Source organism: Asparagus officinalis, chromosome 4 (genome assembly GCF_001876935.1).
Source record: "Asparagus officinalis chromosome 4, Aspof.V1, whole genome shotgun sequence".
Taxonomy (NCBI): Eukaryota; Viridiplantae; Streptophyta; class Magnoliopsida; order Asparagales; family Asparagaceae; genus Asparagus; species Asparagus officinalis.
The window spans coordinates 26,913,041-26,928,865 of record NC_033797.1 but is presented as its reverse complement, the minus strand read 5'-3'; the positions used below and the strand labels follow the sequence as shown (position 1 = coordinate 26,928,865).

General features: G+C 35.6%; 1 protein-coding gene and 1 pseudogene across 1 annotated transcript; both read left to right on the top strand.

The window, feature by feature from the left end:
* Positions 261-8,860, top strand: LOC109837036 (3-dehydrosphinganine reductase TSC10A-like). The gene is made up of 4 exons (XM_020405115.1): positions 261-1,049; positions 2,349-2,496; positions 7,323-7,616; positions 8,531-8,860. Exons 1-4 carry the CDS (start codon positions 510-512, stop codon positions 8,536-8,538), a joined length of 990 nt encoding a protein of 329 aa, XP_020260704.1. The 5' UTR covers positions 261-509; the 3' UTR covers positions 8,539-8,860.
* The window catches only part of LOC109837035, a 2,869-nt pseudogene continuing 2,207 nt past the window's right edge, over positions 15,164-15,825 (top strand).

The window sequence follows — 15,825 nt, the reverse complement described above, 5'->3', positions numbered from 1 at the left end:
CAAAAATTTGGAGAATGCTGCAGATTTGGGGAAGGCTCTCTATTTTTTCTCCTCCTTCCCTATTTTGGGGAATGAGATGGAGAATCTGTTGGACCAAAAAAAAGCTCTATATTCTTCAAATTTGAGTATTTCAAGAAGATGGGGAAGTTGTTGGAGATACTCTAAGTGTTCCCAAACAAGATGAATGGAGGTGAATGGTTCCCCTAACCTCCCTTCACACTCATTCCCCTCAGTGATTTTATGATATTTAGCCAAAATTAATACGCGGCGTCATAGCCTGCTTTCATCACTGTCCCACATTCCACTCTCCTCCATCTCGACTGCCAATTCAAACCGCTGACTTTTTTTTCACGGTCCACTCCGGCGTACTCTCCTCCTCCTAGAAAACCCTAACCCTCTCCAATGTCTCCCTCCCAAATCAAAACCCTAACTTCAACATCTCTAAAATCCCAGTGCCTTTCTCTCTCATCTCCCTCGAAACCCTAGATTACCTCACGACCCTAACATCAATGGACTCACCTTACCTCCTCCTCTTGCTTCTAATCCCTCTCGTTCCTCTCCTTTTCCTTTTAGTCCTCTGCTTCCTCGTCCGCCCTAAATCGGTCAAGATCCCGATCAAGAAGCGCCACGTGTTCATCACCGGCGGATCGAGCGGTATTGGCCTCTGCATCGCTCGTCAGGCGGCGGCCGAGGGCGCCAGGGTCTCGATCCTCGCCCGCAACCTCGCGAAGCTCGAGGAGGCGCGGGATATCATTCGCCTAGCTACCGGAGTTGAGGTTGGGATCTTCAGTGCTGATGTGAGAGATGCTGAGGCGGTGGCGAGAGCGGTGGAGGAGGCGGGGCCTGTTGATGTGTTGGTGTGTAATCAGGGGATTTTTACACCGAAGGAGCTGGAGTTGCAGGATATTAGTGAGATTAGGTTGATGATGGAGGTTAATGTGATGGGGACTTTTCATATGATTAAGGCGGCGTTGCCGGCAATGAAGAGGAGGGTGAAGGAGACTGGGGTTCCTGCTTCTATTGCTCTTGTTTCTTCTCAAGCTGGGCAGGTGAGATTTCTAAGTATAATTGATTGTTTTTCACTACATCTGGGAATAAACTTAGTTGAAGTAATGTCTTTTTGCCCCCTTCTGCAACTTGGGCGGGGTTGGCATTTTTCCTGCTATTGTTCTTTGCAGCATATGACCATAGTAGTAATTTTATAATAGTCGGCATTAGTTCTTTTTATAGCCAACATAATTATCACATGAACATGTGCCTTGTCATTTTAGGCCAACAATTGAATTGTTCAGCTCCTTGATGATCATACATGTGTAATGGATGCTGAATTTCTGTTGAGATACTCAAATTACTCTATCGTTTGGTGCTTGTGATTTCCGCTATGTCTTGGATTTTCTACAATTTCAAATGTTTGAGATTCTTATCTGCTGAAGTTTCTTCTTCCTCTCATTTCCAGTAGCATTTCTAGTACCGTACTAACTTTATTGGTCACTTTAGTTAATATTTCCTCCAAGAAATTATGGAGTGGCTTCTGAGGTGTTGAGTTTGGTGAGAAGTTGGACCCACTTGCCTCTTCCTCTTAAAAATAAGTTCTTTGGTGACTTCCTTGGAAGATCAAACTTTTTTCTAGCTTTCTTTTGATATTTATTATAATGTCAAGGGTTGACCAAGCACTTCGGGTAATTCTAATGATGATTCTAGAAGTGTCTCTTCGGAATTGGATTAATGTTTTAAAAAGCCTCCGCCTAGCCCGCGTAGGCGGTACCTAAGCCATGCGTCTAGTGTCTAGGCCATGCGTCTAGTGTCTAGTCTTAGGCAGTATCTAGGCTGCCAACTAGATATTGGCAGCGCCTAGGAGAGTGTGAGTGGACTGCACCCTTTAGGCATTGATTATGGTCTCCTCTGTTGTAGCCTCCACTCCTCCAACCTCTTCCAGCCTCCACATATGAACACCTCCTCCAACATCCTTTGTTTCTTCTTGAAATAGATTCAAAAATTTGAAATATTTGATGCAACATAAGAGTTTAAATGTCTTTGCTATCAAAAGTTTGTCAATCATTTATTGTCAACCTGGCCAGTAACTTACCTTAATAAGATATAGGAAAGTTTTTTAATTTAAATTCACATTGCATTCTCGATGATGATGGATCTTCTGTTAGTTTTTTCCCCACCAAAATTCCCATACGTGGATATTTCATGATGTACTGACTAAATTTAATGAAGTATTATTTGCACCTTATTAATATTTTTCTTTGTTTAATAAGAGAACAATATTTAGCATCTCGTACATCAAAAGCTTGAAGTCTGTTTTGATTGTATTGTATTGAGTTGCTGCTGTTTGCTTCAAGGTTGGTGTCTATGGATATACAGCTTACGCTGCAAGCAAATTTGCCCTTCGGGGTTTAGGGGAGGCTTTGCAGCAGGAGGTTGTGTCTGACAACATTCGTGTGAGTTTGATATTTCCTCCGGATACGGACACTCCGGGCTTTGCCGACGGTATAGAATTAAAAACGTGCTTTCCTAGAGTTAATTCCTTGTAGCTTACAGGAAAGTTAGATAATTTGTTTTCTTAAACATCATTTTATTGGTAATTTGATTTCATGCAGATTCTCCAGCTAAATGAGGCAAGTTCTTTTATTATCTTGTACTATTCTACTGGAGTAGATTAACTATGCTGATTAGTGTCTTAACATCTGATTCCTATTTTACATAACAGTAACCGAGTAGTTTTACAAAGTAGACACATTAGTTTTGAACAGTGTTGTAAAAAACGGTCTGGGCGGCCGCCTAGGCGGAGGCGGTGCCCAGGGCGTGCAAAAATGCCCTGAGCGGCCACGTTTAGGCGCTGGAGGCGCCTAGGCGGCCGCCCAAGGCTAAGCGGGCCGCTTAGGCGGCCCGCCTCACAATTTCAAACAAAAAACGCCTCAGGCGCTGAAAAACCCAAACCCAAAACCCGTAACCCAAAGCCCAAACCCAAAATGCAAACGAAGAAAAACTAACCCTAATCGCACTCTCCACGCCGCCAGCTCGTCTTCAATCTCGTTGAGCTCATATTCGAACCTGGGAGCTCTCGTCTTCAATCTCAACTAGAGATCTCGTCTTCGAGCACAACTAGAGATCTCGTCTTCGAGCACAACTTCCGAGCTCGTCTTCAACGTGGGATCTGGTCTTCGTCTTCAATCTCAACTAGAGATCTCGTCTTCGAGCACAACTTCCGAGCTCGTCTTCAACGTGGGATCTGGTCTTCGATCTTGTCGAGCTCGTCTTCAACCTGGGATCTGGTCTTCGATCTCGTCGAGCTCATCTTCGATCCTTCCTAGGAGCTCGTCTTCGAGTTCGATCTCAACTTTCGAGCTCGTCTTCGAGTTCGAGCTCAACTTTCGAGCTCGTCTTCAACTGGGAGCTCGTATTCGAGCTCGTCGTTCTCTTCTCCGACTTCTATCGTCGTCTATCTCTTCTCCGACTTCTATCTGTAAGTAAAGGACTAAAGACTAAAGTTTAGCAGACTATCAAATGCATTTAGTAAATGTTAACTTAATATATTTATATTATATTAAGTTTAATTGTTTAAGTTTAAACAGTAAATCTCAGAATTTTGAAAGAGAAAGTGTAAATTAATCGTGCTAAAGTTTAAGTTTAATTGTTTAGGTTTAACTTTGATTTAACTTGGTCATACTAGAAAAATTAATCGTGCTAAAAAAACAGAAGTAGAGGATATGGTGTCCTGCTATGTACTTCATTTCATGGATTTGTATCCAACTCGGGTTGAGTTCACGAGTAAGTGTTCACTGTTCACGCGTATGTAATCATGGGGCTGTTTAATTGTTTAATTGTTTAAGTTTAATTTTAAGTTTATTTTAAGTTTATAAGTAATTCTTGTTGTTCAAGGTTGTTCAAAGTTTAATTGTTCAAAGATTACATTTGTCCAACAGGACTGCATTTGTTCAAAGATTATAACTGCATTTGTTCAAACTTCAAAGATTACATTTGTCCAACAGGACTGCATTTGTTCAAAGATTATTGTTCAAAGATTACAACTGTACATGGATCCCCGCATTCACCTTGTAGTGATAGTTACAGCAATAACGAATGAAGTTGTTGTTTTTGACCTACAAAATAGAACAATAATAAGTTGCAATGTTGATTGAGTATATATCTTCAAGTATCACAATTAAAAAAAAAAGAAAAAAGAAAAAAGAAAAAAGAAAAAAGAAAAAAGAAAAAAACCGCCCAGAAACCGCTTAGGCGCCCGCCTAGACGTCTAAGCGCTGGGCGCCAAGTCCGACGCCTAGGAGCGCCCAGCGTTTAATGTAACATTGGTTTTGAAGATTGATAATTGATTAGAAAGCTTCAAGGCTAAAGTTTCTAGCTGATAACTTTGCATCTAATAACATTCTAATATTTTCCTAATTTAGTTTAATATGCAGATTCTATAATCGTCTACCTTGTTAACTAGTTATTTGTGTTATATGATGGCTCCCAATGTCATGGCATTTCATGTGTGAACATGTTGTAAAGATACCTGTGCACATGTTTCCATCCATTTCCTCTTTCTCATGTTCTATATTGAATAGCTCTCTGTTGCTTATGTTGGATAATCAATGTCTTTAATTTGTGAACTCCCAAAATTGTTGGAATATCTGTGCAGTCGTTAATCAGTGAAACTGCACCGACTTGCCTTTCTTCTGTATGTTTATTGTTACAAGATTAGTATAGTTCACATTATTCAGTTTATACTAGGTTCAGGTTATTTAACTGCATGCACTCCTTACTTTCCCTATGATACTCTTAGTAACTTTCTCTTCTTTTCATCGGAATGGCCAACCACTAATGCGAATATAAGGTTATATATTACTGCACCATTCATTATTCTCTCGCCATTATTGTGGACAAGAAATGAAATGATGTATGAGCACTACTTTTATCTAAGGTGTTAAATGTCAGATGTCAGGTTCATGTTGGACAGCTAAAGTTTATATCGGATAGCGGAAATCTGGGATATGTCGGAGGAAAAAAAAAATATCGGATTGCCATATCGGATGGTGTGCGTATGTGTAATATAAATATCATAAATAAAATCTAAACAGACTTAACAAAATTTATTGTCTGAACATATAAAAAAGTAGATAACTTATAATGCTTAGGGTTGATGTTGAAGGAAAAAAGGTGAGAAAAGAGGACTCCGATATTAGCGGTTAAGAAGAGAGAAGATCGCCCGATATTGATGTCCAAGGAATAGCTCGGAGAAAAGACCGATGAGATGTCGAAGGAGAGAGAAGATGAGCGACGGATATTACTTTGGTCTTTTTTCCAGTTCCCTTAACTTATTGTTTTTTGTCTTTGGAAGTAATACTAAGACAATCAATAATTTAAACCTAAATCTAATTAGATAAACATAACCAAAAAATAAAAAAATCAGCCAATTTTTCAGACTGAAAAATCGGCCGACATAACCGACATATCACCTGACATATCCGCCCGACATATCCGACATGTCCCTCGATATATTCGATATGAACCCTAAAAACACAATACACATTGAAAAGCTCCATATCGTGTCGGTTGACCCCTAAATCCGACATGTTCGAGGACATTTAACCCTAAATCCGACATGTCCGAGGACATTTAAAATACTATTTATCCATGAATCATGATCGCATGTTATGAGTCTCATGACGTAACATGTCAAGGTTTCAAATATCGGTTATCAGGGAAATATCAGACAACCAACATCTATATCAGATTGCGGATATCAGGAAAATATTGGGGATAAGTAGTAAATATCTGAGTGCCAAATTAGATGATGTGCATATATAATAATATAATGTCTTAAAATGTAATCTAAAATCATGCTTAATGAAATCTACACATGCAAAAAGGTAAATAATATATACTTAGTGTCACTCACAAATTGTAGAAACTTACTTAGGGAAAAGAGCCTACTAGAATTTTGCTAAAATACATCAAAGAAATTTGCAGAACGATTTTGTTTTGCGGCAAGCTATATAAAAGGATATATCCGCCAACAATATCGGTTGATATATTGGCCATGTGTGGGGATATATAGCAAAAAATTACTAAAAAGCGGTAAATGATATTTAAACAATGTTGTTTTGCAGCAAACCTTTTAAAATGATACATCGGCCTATATATTGGCTATATCGGGGATATTCAAATTTTAAAGCGATGCTCATATGTAAGCAACTAAACATCTCAATGTTGGATAACCATTCTCATTGGTCAGTGAAATCCAATTTCTCCCCCCATGAATTATACTCTAGATCTTATGGCAAAACCCTTGTTCTTAGATGGACAAGCTGGTGTATCATTTTGTTATATTCTTCATGGATTTTTCTAGGTCATAGCTGTCCCCAGTTTGTTGAGTAGAGTCTTGGACAGTAAACAGATGTTTCTAACCATAGCAATCTTGGATCTTAAACGATAAATGTATCCTCTTAAAATTGTATAAAAATTTAATTCGTCTCTGTGCTAGAGCCTGGATTTGAACTCTAGGTGAGCATCAATCTTATTTATTAAAAAAAAGAGCTTTTCCATACCACTAAGCTGAAAAAATGGTAGCTAAAGTTTACATAAACTGCATAATATCCAAACTAAGTACAAAAGTTTTAAAATGATAAGTGTTATCTAAACAGTGAAATAAACTGCAAATAGTTATATAGTGGTTTTTGAGATTATTTGTTTCTCGAATTAAAGTGAAAATAAAAAAAGCAAAGATTTGATTTGCAATGAGGACCTGTGGGTCTATGCTAATTATCATGGATGCCCACACATAGTTTAAAACTTTAAAAAACCCCTATATTATGCTGTCATTTATAGCTGTAAGATTCTTATGCGCCTGGATTTGAACTCTAGGTGAGCATCGATCTTATTTATTAAAAAAAAAGAGCTTTTCCATACCACTAAGCTGAAAAAATGGTAGCTAAACTTTACATAAACTGCATAATATCCAAACTAAGTACAAAAGTTTTAAAATGATAGTGTTATCTAAACAGTGAAATAAACTGCAAATAGTTATATAGTGGTTTTTGAGATTATTTGTTTCTCGAATTAAAGTGAAAATCAAAGAAGCAAAGATTTGATTTGCAATGAGAACCTGTGGGTCTATGCTAATTATCATGGACGCCCACACATAGTTTAAAACTTTAAAAAACCCCTATATTATGCTGTCATTTATAGCTGTAAGATTCTTATGCGCATGTTTTTTCATCTTAACACTTCTCCTTTATAGTGTTTCTTGTTGAAGCTGTATACTCTCATATGTTTTATTACCTCGAACTAAATTTTGGATAATTTTAATGCAGAACATAGGCTAAGGCCAGAAACCACAACTCTGATAGCTGGGTCTGAGGGTTCTGCAATGAAGGCTGATGATGTTGCTAAAATATCCTTAAATGGTATCAAATCTGGAGCTTTTATTGTACCCTGTGGTTTCGAGGGAACCATGCTAGCCATTGCAACAGCAGGTTTGTCACCACAGCCATCAAGCTTAGGAGCATTCATCGAGGTTTTGGGTGCTGGTTTGATGCGCTTCCTAGGGCTATGTTTCCAGTGGAATTGGTATAGCATAATACAGAAGTGCCATGCCAAGAAAAATAGTAAGTTCATAAGAAGACTATAACAGTCCTTTGATTTTATTAGTTAAAACATCCTGCTGTCAAGTTTTAAATCGTGAGCCTTCTTTGTTATTGTGTTCGTGATGCGAAAAATCTATGTAATATTAACCATAATTACTGGACACGTTATAGATGGGTGGGATCATGTCTAAAAAATGTGGCTTCTAATACCGACACACAGCATATCTTAAAATTATAGGATGTATATTCAATATTTGTAAGTCACTATATTTATACTCTGAGAGACACTCTTTTGACACTAACTTGATAATCACTCAGCTTGTGGAGGGAACCCACATGACATTGTTGCTTGAGAAACTAAAAAAATTATCTATAAATAGTCATAATATTTTTGGAAGAAACGTTTATTTGTTAAGAAAATTATTAAAATTGTTTGCAGGGATGAAAATTAATAGTTGAAATGAAGAACATGAATTCGGAATATTATAACAGTAAGAGGTCATTTGAACATTGAATCATTGATTACCTTAAATTAAGAGTTATGCTGAACTTTATTTTGTAATACTTATTCCTTTCATTTGTTATAAAAAAACTTTAAACTAACTCAAGAATTTATTATAATTAAAGTGCACAAAATAAATATTTTATACATACACATGTGCATGCATATATACATGAATATGCATATATATGCTTTCCATGTTTTGTTGAGTCTGCATGTCCTGTTTTCGCAATTGTGATATTATCAGGTTCCTTTCTGATATATTTATTTGAGAGGCGTACATGGTTATGGTATTAACTTGGACTACACAATTTTTATGAATTATTTTGGTACTTCTCGATGCAGATTACTAATCAATTTCTTTAAAGTTAGTAAAGAGACTTTGAGTAATGATGATTCATTCTTTCTAACTCGCTGCTTATTATGTTTGCAGAGAAGTAAGCTGCTTACATGGAATTTGTTGAAAACCTTGGCAGTACGGGTAATACGCCTGAGAAGACTGTGGAGATTATGTTCTGGTTAAGGAAATTGTGCTGGAGACTGTTTGGTAACATCCGATTACTATGTTCAATAAAGTCTTATCTGTAGACTAATGTAAGAATAAGCGTATATTATTGGGAGTTATCTGTCATCATTTCATCCATTTTCCATTTTCAGTTTGTACTGCAATGTATTTTCACCCTCTTGTAATGAGATACACTCTCGGTAAACTCTTGTTTTTTGTCGTCTATTAAGAATTATTTCTTCCTCGTATTCGTGAAAATATGGATAGTGAAGAATGCGTGAAGACTTGTGCACCAATCTTGAATGATTCTTTGCTGGACAAATGGTTAGAATTTGAGTTCTCGTCCATTTTCGGCAGTAAATTAGAAAAAGAATTTCTCAATTATGTGGTGCTAGGGGTGCTAAATTGTATCTTTATCCGAGAAAATTTCCGTAACCATATCCGTTAAGATACGAATATGGTTACTCAAATCTACAATCAATATGATAAGGTTACCGACATGGTTTTGTAGTGAAATATCCAGATCCGTATCCGAAACTTTTGAATATATATTAGTCATATTGTTACGATAGCTTTAATCCTTAGATTATTGATTTGAGGTTAATTTTGATGATCAAGATGAATAATCTTATCTTTTCGGATTTAATGAACATATTAACGATCTCTTTTTGTATCACATGAACTATATTTTTTCAATGCTATCTAGTTTTCTTATATCCGTGTTGTATTCACATGCATATCCGCATGTATGTCTGCTTATATATCTAGATGTATATCCGTATCCGATTTTAACGGAGATGGATGTGAAATTTCCTTAACGATGTAAATTTGTATTTGTATCCGTGTCCGAGATGGGCAAGCGGATATAGATATGATAAGTATCATATCCGAGTCGTATCCAGACCAAATGCACCTCTACCTCGTGGTGCTCATTATCAAGTAAGTTTAGTTTTTCTTTAGTAAATTTGCTAACCTAATTAAAATACAACGTGGATTACTGCCGATGTACTGTTTAAGGTTTGGATGCTCTGCACGGTCACCTTTGCCATGGCGAAACGAATTTCTTACGTATAATCATCAACTAATTACATACATGACTTCCTAAATTGCATTTATTCTCACTTTCATTTAAAATAAATAGTAATTCTATCAAAAAAATAAAATAAAATAAATAGTAACTGCTCGTTAACTATAGACAATCATGATTAAGAATAAAATCACTGAAACGCAATGGCCACCGGACTCTCTTATATTTTCATCAGCAGAAACCGAGATCCTTCACTTTCAGGGTATCCTTTGCCTATAAAAATATCTTTGCCACTTACACTGAACTCCACTGACAAGCTTGTTATTGCAATCGCTCACTTTGAATTTACGCTCGCCCTTTCGAAGGGTGGTTTGGTAGAATGCGCCTGTCAATCACGTCGATGATCACTCCTTGACCGAGATTGGGTTCGTTCCATAAGTTGCCTGCATCTTGGCTCAACCCGAGAATCTAACCGCGTAGGCGCGGAGGAGCCCAGAAGTAGCCTGAGGCGAGATCGGACTCGGTTAACCTAAGTTGACATTGTTATCGCTCGCAATTGTATCGGGTAAAAAAGATCGATATCAAGCCTCTCGATGCTCTGAGGTCGAAAGAGTGCCTCATGACGGTGGAAGATGCAGGACTTTACATGATCAATGTATGTTTGCATTCGACCACCATCATCGGGGAAACTCCGCCCAAAGATGAAAGAAATAATGAAAAAGGCGAAAAGCCGAAGATTATCCATTCTTGGGTTAATCAGCCTTTGGTGTTCTTCTCTGTGATATCAGTTGTGGTCGAACCGTGATATATATGTTTGTGTCCTGGACGAATAAGAAAGCATCGATCTGCCAGTATTTTTTGTTCATTTTGAAATTATTTGTCCTAAACCTTTCATATTGAAGGAAGAAGAAATTGTACCAAAAATTTGCAGCCAAGTATATATTGGCGTTTTAGACGAGGGGAAGAAAACATATGGGGCAACAAGTGAGGTGTAGTTCATTGGCTACTGATTGTACATCGACCTAAATGCAGACTTACCTTTGGTACAACCTTTAGGACGGGGCGTTTGGCACTAGAGTGGTTGCAATGCAATTGTGTCAACATTGTCTAGTTACAAGTGTTTGTTTAGTTGCAACTCATTATTGCAGTTGCAACTACGATTACAGAACTTCTTTTTGTTGCAACATATAACTTACGTCCAAAACGACCACAAGTTATGATTGTAACTTTATTTGCAACTAACCCAAATTTATAAAAAATCAAAATCATTATTTAATATTTGAAAAAAATCTAAGAATTAATTAAAGATTTAATATTATTATAATTTCTTTAATAAAACTTATTTCAAAAATAAAATATTCTAAAATATATTTCCTGAAAGATATTTTTCTAAAATATTATTTTTTTGAAAAATATTTTATAAGATAATTATAAAAAATATTTTATGAAAATAATATTATTTCAATAAAATATTTAAAAAAGTATTTGTTTGTAAAAATTTATTTTTTTGAGAAATATTTTTAATAAAATATTTTATTTAAAAATTTATAAAATATATGTTTTCAAAATAATATTTTACAAGCATAGTGTTGTTTTATAATAGAATATTATTTTTAAATTATCTTACAAAAATTATTCTTTTAGAAAATTTAAAAAGTTAATTTTCTTAAAAATAAAATCCATTATTTTTAAGAAATAAATATTTTTAAATTCTGAAAGAAATAATGGTTTTATCAGTTTATTAAAAAGAAATAATGAGTTGCATATGTAAAGTTATTGGCAGAATTAAACTACTATAACTGCAAATTGCAAAACTTAAATTTGAGCCAAACAATTACAAATGTAATTGCACCCGAGAATAGTTGCAACGTCTTAGTTGGATGACTTGCAGTGCAACTATGGTTGCAAGCTACCAAATGCGCCCGTAATGTAATGATCAAGAAAACTGGATTTACATATATAGAGCATTTTCACAATTATAGATGATATCTAATATTTATCTAGAATATTTTCGCATATAATTTCAACATAAATAAATATTATTCAATAAGTGAATTATACTAATTATTCTCAATTTAATCCAAAAGAAACCATAATTGTGCATCGTGTTGACATAGAACATGAATTCTAAATTGCTTCACTTCGCTTTAAAGGAAATACAAAACCCACAAATGCTCGAAAAAGGTTTCTTCCAGACGCCCGTGCTTCTGAGGTTATGCGCTCAGCGCGTCGATAAAAATATTGCACCGTTGTGACACAAAAGTATACATGTATATTATTCAGCTAATCAAAGTTTCTAATTATGATGTACATGTATTAATTTATGATATCATGCATATTCCCAAGGGATTAAAGTCAGTTAGGAGGTCTCGTATTTATAAACAAGGCAACGCTCCAACGGAGATAGTTGCGAGCCCCAATTTTTTTTTTTTTTTTTTTTGTGTTCCTGTCTTTATAAAAATTAGCATTTTTAATCAATAAATCACACATCTTTCTTCACAAAAAAGATGCTTTTGACTAGACATGACAACCCGAATCCCCATTGGCACAGGAACCCTTCAGCACTCCAGAGTATTTCTTTAATAACAGTCTTGCCTCTTACTTATGAAAGTGCGTAAAACATAATCTTCCACCTTAAGAAGCGTTAGGTTCAAATCTCTGCATATCTTGAGCGTTACTCACTTTATGATACCGTGCATGTCCAACCCATCTCAAAATAATGTTAGCGCTCATCAAATCATAGAATTGCTAACCCATATATAGGATGCAACAATTTATCATCCTATATACTTGACTTCATCTGAGTCACAATTAATCTTTGACTTTGACTCCAATATCACCTTATTATGGCCAGTGAAGTTTCTACCTACCAGAAGTTAATGGTAGATTTAAATTATTTTGATCCAAAAGGTTAAGCTGTTAGTTCTTGAATCTCAATCGCATGTTAAGCATTCACCTTCTCGCTCAATTTCTCGTATGGGACTAAATCTTAACTCGGAACGTCTATCAACTTCATGTTAATTTTCAACTACGAGACACAAATTAACCTAACATTAATAAATAAATTCAAACTAATAACTGAAGCTTGAGACCTAACCTAAGTGGCAAGATATTAGACTTGTGGTGTCTGATTGGGCCTAATCACAAGGGAAACGTGTAATTCTACATAGCCCTGCTAGCCTTAGCCTCTATCTAGACGTGTGGGTGCTCTATCTTATAATTGTAAATTTATCAGAAAGAAAGAAGGAAACCCTAGTGCAATAGTGGACGCAGAAAATTAAATTACGTACTGAACCACATAAAAGCCATCGCATTTTGTGATTAATTTTTTCCGTCTTTCTTGATTTCTCACTCGCTCTTGTAGGAGATTCTATTCCTAACACGGAAGAGTGGGAAAAACTTTTACGGTGGAAAGCATTGAATTTGTGATTGTCTATGCCTAGAGAAATAATAAAGGTCTTGGACATTAGGGTTTTTATCGTAGTATAGCTCTTATTAGGAGTTTAGGGTTTCCATACTTGACCTCAAGTCAAGATAAAAGACTTTGGTGCATATTGTCTCAACTTACTAGCTTGTCAAGGGAAAAAGTAAGGAAACCAACCATAGATTGTGCCTTGTGCCAAATTCAAAGATTAGAGTTGTAATGCACTTTCAAGAGAGAGATCCTACCTAGCTAGCGTACTTAATTATTCTAGACTATATAGCCTTTTACATGAGACTCGTATTCGGTCTTCTAGTTTTGCGCTCCGATGATTAATCAATTAACGCAGTAGAATTTTCCTTTGTTATACCACTCAAAAAGAGAAAGGTAAATTTCAGAAATGATTATTAGATATTTTCCACAAATATTAACGTCTTCATTAAATTAGCATGACGTACGGATACATGTTAATGTAAGTTGGTACTTTCTGGCACTTCGAATATGTTTTAGCTTTTAACAACGTTGTTAACAACCATTACAGTAATTCTTTGATGTAATGTGGTCTCTTTCTATAGATTTGGAGTTTTATGATATTTTTCTCTAATGAAAAATATTTTATGGTAATCTGTGCAAAATATCTACTCGTTTACGGCAGTTTAGTCGTTAATGGAGGAAAGAAACCAGCATACATTAATCCTAAAATGTTGAGTCTAGAGGACCACAAATTTAATGTGGATCACTTGTAATTCAAGAATTTTAGATTGAATATATAGCAGGATTCCCCAAAACTAAAGTTAGCCAATTGTCTCCATCACTTGTAATTCAAGAATATAATTCGTTTAGCTGACACCGAAATATGGGATTAAGCTTTCTTAATGTTGTTGGGTTGTAGTAGTATATCTTCAATGAAAATGGATATAGTACTGATAATTATTAATGCTTGTATCTGAACTATATATCCCATAAATTTATATTTAGTCCTGTTTGCGAGTTATGATGTATGAGCTAAGTAGTAGTAGAAAGTCTAATTACTTCCTTATCAATCATGCTGATGATTGGCATAGTCATGCACCAACATGGCTAATATGAATATACATATCAGATGGCTTCGGCACGTCATACAAAAAAAAAAAAAAAAAAAAAAAAAATTTTTTTTTTTGGAAAAAAAAAAAAAAAAAAAAAAAAAAATACTCTTTTTAAAGGTTTCGTTAGCAAATTCTCTTTGTTACAGATTTCGCGCAGATCTTTGATCAAAATAAGTGAGCATAACTAAAATTAAGATCAGTATTCACACCTCTAATTGCAGGTCAATGAATCTTAAAGATTAATCCTCCTGCTCTATATTGCATGTTGCTGGTCCGCATTAGATGCTTAAGCATCATTAAAGAATATCATTTAGACCATTTGAACTGTAAAAAAGTCTGTTATAATAAAGATTTAAAACAGAGAGGCAGCTTGAGCTTCAAGTTGAGAGAATATGTGATGATACGAAATACATGTGACTGCAAATAAGTTTTATGTAAAATTTACATTTGTGTGTGGCCCAAAAGTCCAATTTGTTTAAGCAAAAATGTTAAACAAAAAACAATCTTATATTTAATGTTAACGAGAAAGTAATAGGACAAAGTTACACAAAAACCTCAAAATCACCTTCAGGAGACGCATATTTCACTAGACTTTGGACTATGAAGTTATAGAGATGTGTAAGACCCGGTGAAGTATATAGTTTTATAGAAGTGCATGAGTTTAGATAGATGTAACATTTTCCAAAATTTCCATGTTTACTTGGTCTAAAAAATTATAGTCTTAATAGTAAACACCATTTTTATATCTTCAATCAAGGATAGAAAGTCTGGAAAGAGGGAATGTGGGAATATGATTTCCCCCACCATCTTTTCTATAACAAATTAAAAATTAAATAACAATTAAAATTAAAAAAAAAACCCACCATCACCGCACCACCACCACAAATAGAAAACAAGTTCATTGTGTATCCACATGTCTAATTGACTTTTCAATGTTACCCTTGCAAAACCTTTCCACATTTGTATATAACATGATCCCGTTTTTGTTTTTTGGTTTTCCCAATATTTGTCCAATTATTCAATAGTAGTACTTTTACGTATCCTACAATTCATATAAATATATTCCTATAACCTAACAAATACCTATCAAATTTCAATAGTACTTTTGAATATTCCTTGGTACTTCCAAGCCATATACAAGTTAGCCAATCTATTACTCACAAACTAAGGATGGAACAAGATCAACTTAGATGAAAAGCGATCATGTTGATATTTTGCACAGTTGACTCTCTTTATTCTAATGCGCCAATTGCTCCGTATAACGTGCAAACATGCACATGCAATTCCTAATGTATACGCGTTAGACTTATAAATAACCCATACAGCTTACAATCGTAACTCCCACTGCAACCAAACTCCTCACTTTAGACCCCAAACATGACTCTAGCATTCTTCACACTCTTCTTCTTCCTCCTCTCAAACCCTCTCCCCTCGACCGCTGCTAGAGCCAATGATGGCCGAGCTCGACCAACCGTACCGAAAACCACCACCACCGAGAGCCTAAATACGTACATAATACACGTACAAAGACCGCCAGATACGTTGTCAATCTCCTCAATTTTGACTGCAGACCGCCGAGAAAAATGGTACAGATCATTCTTGCCTACATCGGGGGCGAGCACTACTTTGACAGCAAGCACCGGCAAATCCCGGCTAGTCCATTCATACAAGAGCGTCATCGACGGGTTCG

Coding starts and splice junctions, on each gene's coding strand:
- LOC109837036 (XM_020405115.1), top strand. CDS start 510: ATGGACTCACCTTACCTCCTCCTCTTGCTTCTAATCCCTCTCGTTCCT. Junction 1,050..2,348: donor TTTCTTCTCAAGCTGGGCAG/GTGAGATTTCTA, acceptor GTTTGCTTCAAG/GTTGGTGTCTATGGATATAC. Junction 2,497..7,322: donor CACTCCGGGCTTTGCCGACG/GTATAGAATTAA, acceptor ATTTTAATGCAG/AACATAGGCTAAGGCCAGAA.